The following is a 15,739-nucleotide window of genomic DNA, read 5'->3' as shown; positions in this document are numbered from 1 at the left end:
TTCAGGAAGGGGCAGGGTGTCCCCAGCACGGGAGTGTCCAGGGCTTTGTCCCCATGCTCCACAGCTGCCCAGGGGACATCGAGGCCACAGAAGCCAGGGTGGGGCCACTCAGCCCCCAAAGCCTCCACCTGACACCGAGCTCTGGGCTGCAGGCCTGGTGCGGGAGGCACTTGGTCAGCGTGTGCAGACCTGCGCTCTGCCCTACACTCTGTCTTGGCTCCTGTTACTCTGAGAACCACTGGGAGGAAAAGCACCTCTAGAAGATTCCAGCTCTCAGGAGCGTCTCGGTGCCAGGACTAGTTCGTCCCCACCCACACTGTGAGATATTTACACTCCCGAATTTCTGCTGACATCCTCCCCGCTAATAAGAAGCTTCCTTTAAAGATGTAAACAGCCCTCGGCATGTGTTAGTCATAGCAGAGAGCAAATGTGAAGACTACTCTTGTTTAACACCCGAACTCTTTGGGCCCAAATTTTGGAGAATTTTAACAGAAGAATGGCAGGGAAACAAAGGACAGCATTTAGGGTGTCTATGTGTCCTTTCGTGATCAGAGAACCTGGGTCAGAGAGAGGCAGTGTCCTTCCTAGGGCTGCACAGAACTAAGTGGCCAACGCGGGTCATCTCTGTGCCGCTGAGCTATGGGGACTGTGGGAGAACATAGCTTCCTGGTGGCTCTCAGCAGCCCTGAGTCAGCAGGTGACCCTCAGAAGCTCTGCAAAATCACTGAGGGTCAGGGAGACAACCTGTCTCACGTGTTTTATTTTCTGTATGTTGGGAAAGCTTGACACTATGGGGCCTTGATTTTCCCGGACAGATGACCCCTCCCAGGGCTAGCTGCCTCTCAGAGTAATGATGCGTCTGAAAGCCTGCCTTTGACATGACCACCCAGAGCCTGTGCTCTGAATCATCCCCCCTCACCTTTTACTCTCCACCCTAATCGCCTGAAGCCAGCATAAGACATGGGGCAGCTGCTACACCTACCCCACAAACTGCTCATATGACCCCAACTAACCAATACCACACCTGGTCAGGCCCACTGCCTGCTACTCCTTCCTGGAAAGACCATGCCTGCACCCTGGACCCAGGGATCCCACGTGGGGCTCCATGGGGCGCGCCTGCCTCCCATGCCTAGGAAACCGGGAATGAAGCTTCCTCTTGCCTGGCAGCCCCTCCTGGTCTGCCAGCCACAGGTCTGATGCAATAAACGTCAGTACATTCTAACATGGGCTGGAGCAACAACAGTGATGGTGGGTTACCTGCCCAACATCACAGTCGGTTGAAAGGGTGTCTTATTTACTCTTTTTGGTAATTTGTGGAGAGAATGGTTGTCAGCAGAGATGAGGAAGCAGGCGCCCCCAGAGGTCAACTCACAGGGGCCATGAGGGCCTGAACCCAGCACGACGGGCGCCCCACACACAGCCCAGGAGGACCACGTGACATGGCGGGGTCTAAGGAGCAGAAAACCGTTCCAGGCCACGTGGGGACTCAGAAGCATGGCAGGACCAGGCGTTCAGGTGCTGAGGTGTCCCCCTGCATCAGCCCAGCTAAGAACAGGTGGTCTGACTGATGCTGCACCACCAATGGGATGCCAGCAAGTCAAGGTCTGTAATGCCCATTCAGGGAAGCAATGCACTTTAGAAAGACTTCCATTGAAAAATGAAAAACCTTGCTATTTAGAGAGGGCATATTTCATTACCCAGAGCATGGAAAGACTCATCCCTCTGTGATGCCAGATAGACAGGGGCATTCCTGAAGGGGGAAACATGCAGCAAAAGCAGGCAGTGGAGTTAGGGTGGGGGAAGGGGAGGAGCCCTGGGTCGTGGTGAAAGGAGGGCCTGAGCTCCGGGGACACCTGCACCCCTGCACAGCTCCCTCACTCATTCCAACGTGCTTGTCAAGAAGAGGTCCAGGATGCCCAGGAGCTGAGACCAGCGGACCTCACGAGAGCAAGGATGAACCTGGACAAAGGTGTGGATCAGCAGCGCAGAAAGTCCACCCTGGCACACAGCATGTTCATGTGCTCCCATGGGACCCTGGTGAGTCGGCAGGATGCTGCAGCTCAGCCCAGAGTTGAGCTGGGGCTCAAGGTGAGTGCCAGGGAGAGGCTGTGCCATGTGACCCTGAGGGCGGACAGCACTCACATGTGGAGTGAGTGCCCGTGGAGTGAGGTGGGGATAGCTGAGAGCTGAGGGTGTGGAGCAGGCTCCCAGCACAACGCCTCTGCACAAGAGACAAGGCAGTCTTGAATAAAAGAGATAAGGCTGGAGGGCTCCTTGCACAAAGAGAAAATCTGCAGAAGAAAAGCAACTCCTCACACGCAGAAAAACAGCACGACTTAATGCCGTTTCCTCACCAGAAATGAAGGAGTGCGAGGCAGTGGGAAGCCTCCACAGGGATAGAAATGGTGGGGAAGGAACTCCATGTCCAGCGAAGCAACGCTTCAAGATGCAGACAAAATGAAGACATTCAGAGGTGGACAAAGACTGAGAATCCACTGCCAGCTGACCCGCCCTACAACAAAATGGTGCTTCAGGCTGAAATGAAGTAAGAGCCAACAGTAACTTGAATCCATGGGAAGCAAGGAGGAACCCTGGAAATGGTAAAAATGCAGTACAAGTAAAGGATGTGTTATGTGACTTTGTTTTCCCTTATGATCTTTAAGAAATGTGATGTTGTTTAAAAGAATTAATTAGGAGAATATTGTGTCACTGGGTTTGTAATATTATGAATGCCGTATGTGTTATTATGTGTTATATATAGCATATGTAGTTATACATAAATAGGTTATCATGAAGCAGGGGATGAATTGTAAGGGAGCAGTGAATTTCACCACAGTTGAGTCAGTATTCACTTAAAGTACATTATGATAGGGTGCACAGTGTAATTCCCAGGCAATCATGGAGAAAAGAACAGAATAGGTTGCTAAAATATCAAGAGGAATTAAACGTTTGTTAGTGGGCTCAGCTGTCATAACACAGCACTACAAGCTGGGGCTTAACCAGGAGACATTTATTGTTCATAGTCATGGAGGCTGGCTGGGAGTTTAGGAAGGGCCTCTTCCTAGCCTGTTGATGGCCATCTTCACTCTGTGTGCTCATGTGATCTCTTGGTCCATATGCATGGAGAGTGAGTGAGTTCTCTGGTGTCCCCTCTTTTTGTTGCTGTATAGTTTTGTTGACACAAATACAATATGCCATTTTTACCCTTGTGTCTCTTATAAGGACACTAACCATATCAGATCAGGGTCCCACCCTATGACCTCATTTACCTCCTAAAGGCTCTGCCTCCAAATAGTCATGTGGGGGGTTAGAGTGTCAACATATCAATTTTAAGGGGATATAATTCAATTTGTAGCAAAATTATACACTAAAAATATTTAATGCAAAAAAAGGCAGTTAAGGAGATACAAATAATTCCCAAGTCACACATAAAACAAGTAACAAAATGGCAAGACATGTATCCAAATATGCTGATAACTGTATTAACCATCAATGGACCAAACACTCCAGTGAAAACACAGGCAGTATAAGAATGGATCAGGCAACAAGAAAAGCAACATCTGATACTGTCTGCAGGAGATATGCTTTGGATTCAGTCATAAATGTGTTGAAAATAAAAAAGAATGGGAAAAACTATGTCTTGCAGACTGTGACCAACTTAAAAATTAAATGAACAGAATTCCACCATCAAAAGCAATTACTGAGGAATAAGTTTATCAACAAAGGTAAGATGTATACACCGAAAGCCACAGATGATCCCCCGGATAAATTAGAGATTTAGGAAGTGGAGAAACAGGCATGCCATGCTGATGGACTCAAATGCTGAAAGCTGTTAAGATACCAGTTCTCTCCGAAACTGATATGCAGATGCAACACAGTTCCCATTAAAATCCCAGCAGGATTTTTTGACAGGCAGAATTTGACAAAGGATCTTAAGATTTATGTAAAATCACAAAGGTTAGAATAATCAAAATCATTTTGATAAATTAAGAACAAAGTCAGAGGGCTAACACTGATTTCAAAATTTATGGTGAAGCAAAAATAAGGTGGTATTTTTCAAAATTTCATTTAAGTAGTCTCTACACCCAATGTGCGGCTGAAACTCACAACCCCAAGATCAAGAGTTGCACGCTCCACCAACTGAGCCAACCAGTACCCCTAAGATGGTATTTTGATCAGTAGAAAAGAATACAAAGCCGAGAAGAAAACTCTGGCAGTTATGACCAATTGATAAGCCTCAGTTTTGTACTGTTTATCATATGTAGAATCACAACTGACTTTTGTATATGTATCTTGCATCCTGTAACTTTGCCAACTTTGTTTGATCCATACTAGTATTCTTAAAGATCCCTTGTGATTTTCTGCGCACAAGGGCATACCGTCTATGATAAGGACACTACACTCATTCTCACCCAATCTATGTGCCTTTCACGTCCTTCTCTGGTCTCCCTGCACTGCCTGGAGCCCCCAGTTGTTGTGGGCTGGAGCAGGGCTCTGGACTATGGGTGCCCCACTGTGCACCAGGGGTGTGTTCCCTCCCAACAGTACCCTGTCTGCTGTGGGTTTTCTATAGATGCCCTTTACCTGGTGAGCAAGTTACCTTCTTGAGAGTTTCTACCATGAATGATTACAGAATTTTTTCAAATTATCTTTTGAAAATATCTAATTAAGTCTTTTTTTCTACTAATATAGCTACCTAATTGATCTTCAGATGTCAAATAACCTTGAATCACTGGGATAAACCCCACTTGGTGATGGTGTGCAATCCTTTACCCCATCACTAGATTTGACTGCCTCACATACTTTTAAAGAATTTTGCATCCATATGCATAAGAAAACTGCTCAGTTATTTTTCTTGTGTTGTCTTTGGCTTTAAGATATTGCTGACTTTGTAAAATGAACTGGAAAGTGTTCAGTCCTCTATTTTCTGAACTTACGTAGGATTATTATTAGTTCATTAAATATTTCATAAAATTCACCCATGAAGCTATTGGGAAATGGGCTTTTCTTTGTAAAAAGATATTAAAATTATTAATTCAACTTCTTCACATGATAGAGGTCTATCCAGATTTACTATTTCTTCTTGAGGTAGTTTTGATAATGTCTTTATAGGAATTTATCCATTTCATGTTAGTCATCTACTTTGTTGGCATAGAGTTGTTCATAATATTTTCTTATAATTCTTCTAATATCGATAGGGTATGTAGTGATGTCCCCTCTTTCATTCCTGATACTGGCAATTTGTGCTTTCTTGGCACTCTTGGTAAAAGTTTACCAATTTTGCTAATTTTTTTCATAAGACAAACTAGGTTCCACTGAGTTTTCTATTTTATAGATTTCTAGTATATTTTATTGAAGCTTCTTATGGTTGGGAGCTCACTGGTTTCAGATCTCCTTTCTTTCTAACATAAGCATTTAAAAGTAAACATTTCCCTCTAAGCATTGTTATACCTGCATCTCAAAATTTTCGGTTTGTTGTATTTTCTTTCATTCAAGATATTTTGATGTTACTGGTGATTTTTTCCTTGACCCATTAGTACATATAGTTGTGTTCATTTCCAAATATTTGTTTTATTCTGATTTTTTTCTATTGCTGACTTTCAATTTAATTCCATTGTCACCTGCAAATACCCTTTGTGTGATTATAATCCCTTTAAATATGTCAGGACTTGTTTTATATCCTGGTACGTGGTATACTCTAGACAGTGTTCCATTTGCACTGGAAAGCAATGTGCGTGGTGCTATTACTGGATGGGGTCCACATCTGTCAGGTAAGTCAGTGGGGTTAACAGTGTTGTTCAAGTTATTGGAGTGGGTTATTGAAATATCTGAATCATAATTGTTCAATTAACCATTTCCCTTTTTTATTTTTGTTAAGTTTTGGCATCAAAAATTTGAGGTCTTCCATTTTTGGTGTCTACAGTGATAATGATTATGTTTTCCTGGTGTACTGTCCTTTTTATCATCATGAAATGCCCCTCTTTGTCTCTAATAATATTTATCTTAAGATTGATTCTGGAGGACAGGGTGGCTCAGTCCATTAAGTGTCTGTCTTCCGCTCAGGTCATGAGGCCAGGGTCCTGGGATAGAGTTCCCTGCTCAGCAGGAAGCCTGCTTCTCCCTCTGCTTATGCTTTCTCCCTCTCTCTCAAATAAATAATCTTTAAAAAACAAAACAAAACAAAACCAAAACCCTGATTCTGTCTGATGTGAAAATAGCCTCTCTACCTCTACTGGTTATTGTTTGCTTGATAGATCTTTATATTTTCCTATTTGTATCCTTGAAACCAAAGTGTGTCTCCTGTAGCGGTATCTCTTGCACAAGTCTGACCATCTCTGCTCTTCTATTGGCGGGTGTTGAGAGCATTCACATTTGACGTGATCACAGGGTAGGGGGAGGGTTAGATCTGTGTGGGCTACTCTGCTGTCTTCTTGTTCCTTTTATATTTTTCCTTGTGTAGCTGTTCTATCAAACTTTGAAAAGTATATTAAGATCTCTAAGATGGAATCGTCTATCTCTTCTTTCCATTTTGTCAGCTCTTGCTTCATAGATCTGTTATTGCATGTGTTTACAACATAACTGTGTCTTCCTGATAGGGTGACCCTGTGTCACCGAGATGTTCCTCCTCCTCTTCTCCAGAAACAACCTTCGTCCAAAACTGTTTTGTCCAAAACTGTTTTGTCCAATACTCACACTGTGGCTCCAGCTCGTCTGGTTCCCTTCTGCATGGTGTGGTTTCCTCCCTGTACTTTGAGCCTATTTGTGCTGCTGGATTGAAGTGTGTCTCTTGCAGACAGCACGTGGCTGCATTTTCTTCCTCCAGTCTGACAACCTCTGCCTTCTGACTGGGAAGGTTTAGTCCTAGTCACATTGAAGGTAAGCATTGATAGGATCTGATTTACACCCATTTTGCTATTTGTCTATAGTCCTCATGTGCCTTTTTTTCTTCTAGTCTGCCTTTATTGGCTTCTTTTGTGGTAAACAAACGCTTTTTAATGTAATATTTTAATTCCTCTTGATTTAAAAAAAAAACTATTTTTGGACTCATGTTCATGTTTACTTTAAACAAGTCAGCATTCCCTGACTTAATTCTGTTGAGCCGTGTCACCTCTGCTCTGACATGGCCCCACTCCCCCCTCCTCCATGCATACTGCCCTATGTGTTATGTCTGTTTATTATGACCCGATGAATGTTACCCTTGTTGCTTCCACAATCTTAGGTTTTGTAAAGTAACTGAGAGCACGAGACCCTGTTCCCTCCAGTGTGTTAGGTACCGTCCGTGTGTGTCTGCAGCTCAATGCCTTCCATTTGGATTTCCTGTAGGGCAGGTCTGCTAGCAACAATTATGTTTTTGTTACTCTGTGATATGTTTATTTTGTCTTAACCTTTAAAGGAGAATTCTCTTAGATACAGAATTCTTGACTGAACCAGGCTTGGGGGAGGGGAACAGTCTTTTAGAATTCAAGGCCTATCATCCTTAAAACTGTTGAAGACAGGAAAGAGGGAAAGTGAGCAAGACATAAGCGGCTGTACGACGAGATGTAGGGTGTCCTCCCAGGACTTGGAGCCCAGAGCAAAGAAGGCTGCTCAGTGTCTAGGGGCATAGCCATGCCAATGCTGAGCTGCCCGCAGGCTGTGCTGGGCACTCTCGACCCTGGAGGGGGGCTGGGCACCATGTCAGTCTCATGCTCTCAGTGGCTCAGACACACTGGTTATAAAGGGTAGGGAGCAAATCGGGCATAATGTTGGGGGATCCAGGTGAAAGGAATATGGGTGTTTTTTATATTGTTCTTACCACTTTTCTGGGTGTTATTTCTGAGGTATTTTCAAAATAAATTATGAAAAAATCAAGCCGGGACCCTCATCTTACAACGTATCTCAAAATATACTGCAAAGAACTTGGAAAAAGGTAAATATTGAGAACTAGAAGAAAATGGTATGGATATGGAAAAAAAATCTGTCCAAACACAGAAATCTGTGAAGCAGAAAAAACCATAACCACAGATTTGATACATAAAAATGTTAAGCATCAAGGTGGCTGGGTAGCTCAGTGGGTTAAGCCTCTGACTTCGGCTCGGGTTATGATCTCAGGGTCCTGGGATCAGGCCCGCATCGGGCTCTCTGCTCAGCAGGGAGCCTGCTTCCCCCTCTCTCTCTGCCTGCCTCTCTGCCTACTTGTGATCTCTGTCAAATAAATAAATAAAATCTTTTAAAAATATGCTAAGCATCTAAAATTTTAAAAAATCAGATATACAATTAAATAGCAAACTGGATAGAAAATCATTATCCTTCATCCTGAGGATTTCATATATGTGAAGGACAAATGAAAAACAGCAATTCAGACAAGAGATGACTGAAACGAAGACACTCAAGATCACATTCACAGGAATGAGGACACTTCCCTTCCAGAGTGGCAGAGGGGACAGTGGGATGCACAGGGCAGGATGCGCACAGGACCATCATCCTGTCACTTCTCCATTCTGATCAACACATCTGAAAAGCATCAAGGGGGTCTCTGTGTTCCCTTGTGGAAACGTGTCCAGGGAGAGAATGCAGTGAGGACCAGAGTTCCGGCATACAGCTCAGACACACTGTGGATATGAGGGCAAGAGCCCCCTGGGGGAGGTGGAGGGGCAATGCAGGCTGAGGAAGCAGCTAGGCTGGGGGGCCGCCTGTAAGAGGAGCCCCACATCACACACCCCAGAAATGACATCCCAGGACGCTGAGCAGGACTACAGAGGAAGTGTCACGAGTTCTCACCAGCGTGTGGCAGGGAGGTCCACCCATGGGAATAAACCAGCTATACTGGGGGCCTCCATCCCTGGGAGGCGGGGGGGAGGCTGCATCCGTGAGCTCAGTTCTCTCCCAGCCGGCACAATGAGCCTGAGGTGGGCAGCATGGGAGCAGCAGGCAAGGAATGGGGACAAGAGGCTGTGAGTGGGCTGAACAGCCATGTTGAGGGGCCGCCCGGCCAGCGGGAACAGTGCCCCCCGTGGAAATGGTAGAGCCACACACGGGAGGTGCCACCCCAGCATCCCCCAGAACAGGTGCTGCAGGCCCCCCACTCCAGCTCAGCTATGATGAGTCTGCACACACCGTGTCTCTCAGTCCTACTCTGAGGCCACTGCTAGAATGTCCCCTTCAGCGCAAAGGAGACAGAGAGCAGAGAACTGGGGTCAAGGGTGAGCAAGCTCAGTGCCAAGTTGCAAATGTCCGCCCCATGGGCCTGAGCTCACTGGGGGCTGGTGAGGAGGTGGGGGCAACGGCAGAGGGGCTAAGCCAGGGGCCCACCCAGACCCCTGCAGGGCGGGGTCCGAGCCTGTGGGTGGCATAGGCACTCACCTCCCAAACCCATCAGCCACTCCAACAACCCCCGAGGCAAACGTGGTGAGGAAACCATTTTGTCCCAGGCCCAGAGGAGATGCACATCACCAGAGTGTGGTCTGTCTGTGGTGGGCTTGGAGGCTTCTCTGGACTTGGCCACCATGCCCAGATCCCGTAGTGGACCCAGCAGCCACACCATTTTGGGGAGTAGGTCACTCCCATGCTGACATTGTTGAAGGACATTACTGACATGGGTGGGTTCTGACTGGTTTGATCAAATGTTCCTTCCAGGGACTGTGGCTTGGTCTGCGTGCTGACCTGGGGTGTGCATGCTGCGATCCCCACTTACCCATGCGTCCGTGCTGAGGTGGACTGATCAGAGAGATTCTTGCTGGGCCAACTGCCACTTCAGGCTAAGTGTGTAAAAAAAAACAAGTCAGTTTCCAGTACTGCCATTTCTGAGGGAGATTCTCTGTATTTCCTAAGGACACACTGCTTAGTCTCCATCTGCCGGGCAAGCTCCTGGGCTGGACATGGGCCCTATACTACTGCGTCCCATGGCCCCAGGGAGCCCACCGCTGCCAGCACGTGGAGAGTCCACTAAGTGCTTTGACGGATTTTGAAAGAGAAAAATCAAGTCCTTGACTGACATTGTAAGTTTTAAGATTTTTATTTATTTTGAGAGAGAGAGAGAGAGAGAACACACACAAGCCAGGTCGGGGACAGGAGAGAATCTCAAGCAGGCTCCCTGCTGGGGGCAGAGCCCGACGCGGACTTGATCCCATGACCCTGAGATCATGACCTAAGCCAATACCAAGTCAGACACTTAACCAACTGAGCCCCCCAGGAGTCCCTGATATCATAAATTTTTAAAATCCTGATTAAATCCTCATTTTGGGGCACCCATTTCCATCCAGCTCTAAACAATGGACAGAGTATTTGCAACTTCAGAAAAATTATCATCATGGAGCAAGACTGAAAACTACTGAGTTGGATTCAAGCAGGTAACTTGTCTTTTCTCGCCCTAGCTTCTGCTAAAAAAAGGACTTTCATTTGTTTTAAGGACAAGCTGGTAAAAGGTGAAGCCAAAATGATACAAAGACCCAGAGTGCCCAGCGTGGTGGCCGCAGCACAGACGGCCTGGCTGTGTGGGCACAGGGAGTCAGAGGTACCAGGACAGGGCCGATGAGGACCCGTTTCCTGGGGCACGACGGGGTGTTACTGCCTGGGCTCAGGATGTTGGCTGCTGTGTTCAGGCGCATGCAGAACTTCAACAGCCTCTCAGATCCCAGGCCAGAGGCCATTCTGAGCAGAGCAGGCAGCCCTGGACCGGCAAGGAAGCCACGGCTCCCAAGGGAGGTGTCCCACACTAGGCTGCATGTGGGTGGCTCAAGGGCAGAGGCCTCTACGGGGAGGCTAGGAGCTCACCAGAAAACAGAGAAAACAGGGCGTGGCCAATGCCTGTGAGGAGGAGAGCACCCCTTGGGGAGGGCAGGCAGTTGCAGGGGGGCTCCCTGCCACCCTGCCAACCAGCCCTGGCTCAAAGGAGGGTGCAAATACAGCTTCATGTTCCCCCTCTATTTACAATTGCTTCAGCGAAGGCTTTTCCTGCGAGAAGATAAAACACTCTAGAAAGATGTGCAACTCCCCAGTGTTGGGGGTTTACAGCTGTCCAAAGCTCCCTACCCAGGTGTCTGCCGCTGCTGGTCCTGGAGTCACGTGACAGCAGCCCCATCCTGGCCGGGGTGCCCTGTGGGGGCTGCTGGTGGCATGTCCGTCAGCCCGCTTGCTTCTGTATTCTTAATGGCTGACATGCAAGTGGGCTTTCACATTCCGCTGGCTTTCCTCATGAATTCGTGAGCCATAGACAGCTTCACTCCATGCTGGTGAGTCCCTGGCAGGAAGTTGCAAGTAGGGAAGGCCCCGCCCCTGGTGAGGCTCCAGCTTGCTCCCTGTCTCTGTGCAGGGCAGCGGGGGCAGGGAGGATGAGGCCCCTCTAGGACTGGTAGAGGCCAGGCCCTGGTGGCTGAGCCCCTGCTGCTTGTGCAGGGTCTGTGGTGGGGGTGACATCTCCTTGGCTGGCTGCGGTGCCCTCACTCTGCTTCCCCCGTGGCCGTGGCCACTCACCTTGTCAAAAGCACCAGATGATAGCCCTGACCCACCAGAGAGAGTGCTGTTCTCTCAACACTGGAGGAAAGGGTGTGGCCCCTGCTCCCCTGGGCGGGGGGGGGGGGGGGGGGGACCCCCCTGGGTCTCCCAGGAGATGGCGCTCACCCTGCCTCCACCGGGTGCGCACAGCAGCTCTGGCCAAGGCACCCTCGTGTGCACCCAGTGTGCACCCGCTCCCAGGGTGGCCGGAGTGGCCTGGCGGGGTCCACACAGTAGACAAGTTGGCTCTGTGTTCTGCTCCGGCAAAGGCCGGGCAAACTGCAGCCTGAGGCCTGTCCCTGAATGCACTAGCAGCGGCTCATTTCCAGCCTGGAAGCCTGTGTCCTGGAGACCTCTGTGCAGAGCCTCTCTGACCCCCACCCACCCTGATGGCAGCAGGTGCTCCCACCAGTCCAGCACCTCACTGTGCAATTTCAAGACGGTTTCCTGTGTTCTGGTCCCTCAGCTCTAGCTGCCAGCGACCTGTGAGTTCATAGAGTCTTGTCAGTTTCAATTTCCAAAACAAGGCCACATGTGGGGGAGGCTCAGGGTCTAGACTCTGGGGTTACTAGGACCCAGAGGGTGGGAGGCAGTGCACCTCCAGTCTCCGTCCAGGTTATGATGTAGGTTGCAGTGATGGGCTGTGGGGCGGCGGAGTGGGGAGCACAGTCTGGCGTGAGCTAAGCACTGGGTGTCTCCTCCGGTCCAGCTCTGAATAGCTTTGTCTTCCCACCTGCTCATCCTGGAATCTGGAATCTTCCCTAATATGGGTCTAGGGTGGCCCCCTTGGAAATGAGTGCTACTTCTCACTGAGCAGCCCAAACACCCACGCGCGCCTCACAGGGCGACCAGGAGGCCACGTACAAGCACTAGACACTGTGCCCCTGACCCATGACGCCCCAACACCAAGAAGCCCGTGCGCACCAGACTGGGCCACTCTCCTGACGCGCTCGCTCCCTCTCTGGGCAGCAGGAGCCTCCCTCTGGGGACCAGCTTCCCCTTTTTGAGCTGTGTCTGGCCGGGGGGTAGGGAGCAGTCTGGCCCACCTTGAGCTGGGCCAGGCCTGGGCCCCAAGCTTCCTCTGCTCCGGTCTCTCTCCTGCGCTCCTCAAAACCCTCCACGTTTGTACTTGGCTGGATGGGGCTGAGCCTGACGCAGCCTCCCTTCCATCTTGCCTGCCTGTCTGCTCCCTGTCCCTCGGCCAGTCCTGGCCCTGCTCCCTGAAGGGCCATCCAGGAACTATGCTACCAACTACACCCCAGCGGGCTCTCCCCTCGGCACAGCACACGACAAGAGACCCTGCCGCGATTCATGCGTTAGGCGAACGCTCATGTTCTGCGCACCAAGGAAAACCATGAAAGGACGCTGCGTGGGGGACGAGCAGCCCAGGGACACGGGTACTTACTTTTCTCACCGGGGAAGGAGTATGGTCAACCTGCATGGACTCCACTCTGTTAAGTGAACAGTGGGATGCGTTTAGTGGGCCTGAAGCTTGTCAGTGACATGACCGCGCCGGCTAGGACACGAACCCAGGGCTGGGGTCATGGCCACACCCTCTTGTGGGTCCGGCTCTTTGCTGGGTGCCACAGTCTGTCAGCCACATGCACATGGGAGCACTTCCCCTCCAGGTCCTGTGCCTGCTCTGGAGCCCCTGCTCCACTGCCGTCCCACGCACTCCTCCTTCAGTGGGCCACCCAAGTCCGCGCCCCTCTAACTCAGGCCAAAGCTCCTGCAACGCAAGCTGGGAGGTCTCATCTAGCTTCCTGAATGCTTCCCGCCTGACCAACATGCTTTACACAGACGTGCTTGGTAAGTGTTAGCCCCCAACATCTCAGCCCCATGTCTGACAGGGAGTATCATCCGAGCAGCCCCGTAGGAAAAAAACGGCAGAAGAAAGGACGAAGGAAGGGTGGGGGAGCGAACCGGGTGCCCGGAGTGCATTCAGGTGCAGTGCCCAAACTCAAGCCTGACTGTCTCAGGGAAAAGCCACGGTGAGGGGTGTGGCTCCCTCTGCCGGGGCGAGTCAGGGTCCCCAGGGGTGCCACCAGCACGGCTGCAGTCTCCTGTCCTGTTTCTGTCTGTGCTGGATTCATTTCCAAGTGCCTCCCCTTGCCTGGCCATCCTGGTCCCAGATCAGCGTCCCAGGGACGACACCCACCAGCTCAGAGTGGGTGCAGGACTGCCCCCAACCAATCACTATGGCTGTGGGGATGGAGATGTGAGGGGCCAGCCTGGGCTGCACACCTGATTCTGGGCTGTGCCCTTGAGGCTCCGCAGGGCACAGAGGAGCCTGAGGGGGGCAAGCTCCTGAGTCCTGAGCTGAGTATCCCCTGAGCTGTCCAGCATCAGGGCACTTGCAGGGATGGGGGGTGGAAAACTGGGGGCATGCCAGAAGGGCTGTGTGACTGGTCAGGTCTGTGACTCTCAGGGACCCTCAGCTGTTCCCACTGGGCACACACCTGTCAGAGGCTGACGTGTCAGGGGGCAGGAACAGGTGTCCATCTGGCTTTGCTGAGGGAGCTGTTGGGGGGAGGGAGGGGTCTGAGCATCAGGCCGCATTCCCCCAACCCTGCTGCATGCCTCTTCACATCCTTCCCTGCTCAAGCCCCATGATACTTACTTGAAACTGGAGTTTTTATTGCACTGAAAGCTGTTTGCTGTGACAATCTCATCCTGAACAGATGGAGAGAAGGTGTGAATTAAACCCTAAACATTTATTCCCACATAAATCATCCCAGTTTGAAGCAGAAGAGGACAAACTCAGCCAAATGCTCCCTGTCTGCCTGGCCCCCCGTCCCTTGCCAGTCACACTTTCCACCCAGAGAAGGCCCTGAGAAAAGGCCTATGGCTGGCTCAGACCTGCCAGTACCCAGAGCTGGGAGCGAGCAGGCACTGGACAAGGACCTGCCAAGTGACTCAGTGACCAGGGGCTGGGAGCAGGTGGACGTCAGCATCTGCGCTGTGGGGACCTCGCACCTCCGAGGGCACTGGCCACTGCTTACAGACATCGTAACACACGTCTGTTTGGGGCCGGCCTCCCCAGGACACAGCGTTGTGAGAGCCAACCCAGAAACTCCCCCACAGTGACCACCATCCTGCACGACTTCTGTTCCTCGTGCGCGGGCAGTGGTCTGGGGGAGGGTGTCCTCCCTCCAGGATGCAGGCCAAGCCAAGGACACGCACAGTGAGCCAGTAGGACGAGCCCACCCCACCCCAGCCAGGCCACAAGGGCCCTACCTGAAGCAGGAGCCCAAGGAGAACAGGCAGGATCTGGACTCGCAGGGGTTGGGGGTGGGAGAGACACACAGCCTGTCATGTGCCCAAACAGAAGACGGGGACGAAGATAAGATGACCCCACAGTAGGGAAAATGACTAGGAACCTTCTAGGAATGCAAAACTGAGCAGCCAAAATGAACGTGAGGCAGAAGAGGTGTGCAGCGCAGAGCTGAGCAGAGAAGCTGGGCCAGGGGCTGCAGAGACAGGAGCACCAGGGGCAGCCCGGGAGAGACTGCGGCAGTGGGCGGGTTCCCCAGAAAGGAAGCTGCTTATACACCAAGAAGAACAATCTGAGTGACCCTGCATGGGCACACTGCCCTCTCTGCCGCTCCCTGGACTTGGACGGAGCTCGCAGGATCTCTGAGGCTATGCTCACCCTCCTTCCCGAGCACTGAAAGCTGTGCCAGCCCGGGGTGACCTCCGCGGAGTATGCAGAGCCCAGAGCACACCCTCACCCTGGTGCTCAGCCCAGACAGGCCCTGCACTGACCGTGTGACCACCAGCTGCCCGGTGCAACCCAGCAGCCAGCATCCATCAGCCAGTGCGTGGGTCACCTCTGCACACGCGACCAGCTGGGTAGACAGCAGCTCCCCAGAGCCACTGACTTTAACTGAACGAGTGACCCGCAAATTGGGACTTCTGAAGAATCCCCATGTTAACACACCGAACAGAACCCTAGTCCATCTCACAGAACAGAAGGAGCTGTGGCCCATGCAGGGGCCGTGTGGATGCTGCCCTAGGAGGACTGTGGGCTCCACACTGATGGGGACACGGGCTGCCACATTCACCGTCACAGGTGCCATGGTTCCTGGCAGGGGGAGGCCAGTGGGCTGTGGGGTCCAACAGGGCCTGGTTGCAGAACCCCTCTGCCCCAGGACACACCGGGAGCCCCCTAGGTGTTTTCATGTCTCCTTTCCCTTTCCACTGCAGCTCCACTCTGACAGACGCTGCTAGCAAACGCAAGGGCTCTTTCTTCCCTCCTCGGTTACAA

At 50.9% G+C, this 15,739-nt stretch overlaps 1 protein-coding gene across 1 annotated transcript in view; it reads right to left on the bottom strand.

Annotated features, from left to right (window-relative positions):
- The window catches only part of RNF212 (ring finger protein 212), a 32,049-nt gene that overhangs the window by 1,405 nt on the left and 14,905 nt on the right, over positions 1-15,739 (bottom strand). Inside the window, exons 6-9 of the mRNA XM_045985402.1 lie at positions 14,093-14,145; positions 13,932-13,992; positions 12,878-12,923; positions 9,674-9,737 (exon numbers count right to left, since the gene is read on the bottom strand). Of these exons, the coding sequence (XP_045841358.1) occupies positions 9,674-9,737; positions 12,878-12,923; positions 13,932-13,992; positions 14,093-14,145 (224 nt within the window). The remainder of the gene's footprint in view (positions 1-9,673; positions 9,738-12,877; positions 12,924-13,931; positions 13,993-14,092; positions 14,146-15,739) is intronic.

The sequence above is a fragment of the Meles meles genome, chromosome 2 (genome assembly GCF_922984935.1).
Source record: "Meles meles chromosome 2, mMelMel3.1 paternal haplotype, whole genome shotgun sequence".
Lineage (NCBI taxonomy): Eukaryota > Metazoa > Chordata > Mammalia > Carnivora > Mustelidae > Meles > Meles meles.
The sequence above is the reverse complement of the archived record's forward strand: the minus strand, read 5'-3'. Positions and strand labels throughout refer to the sequence as shown.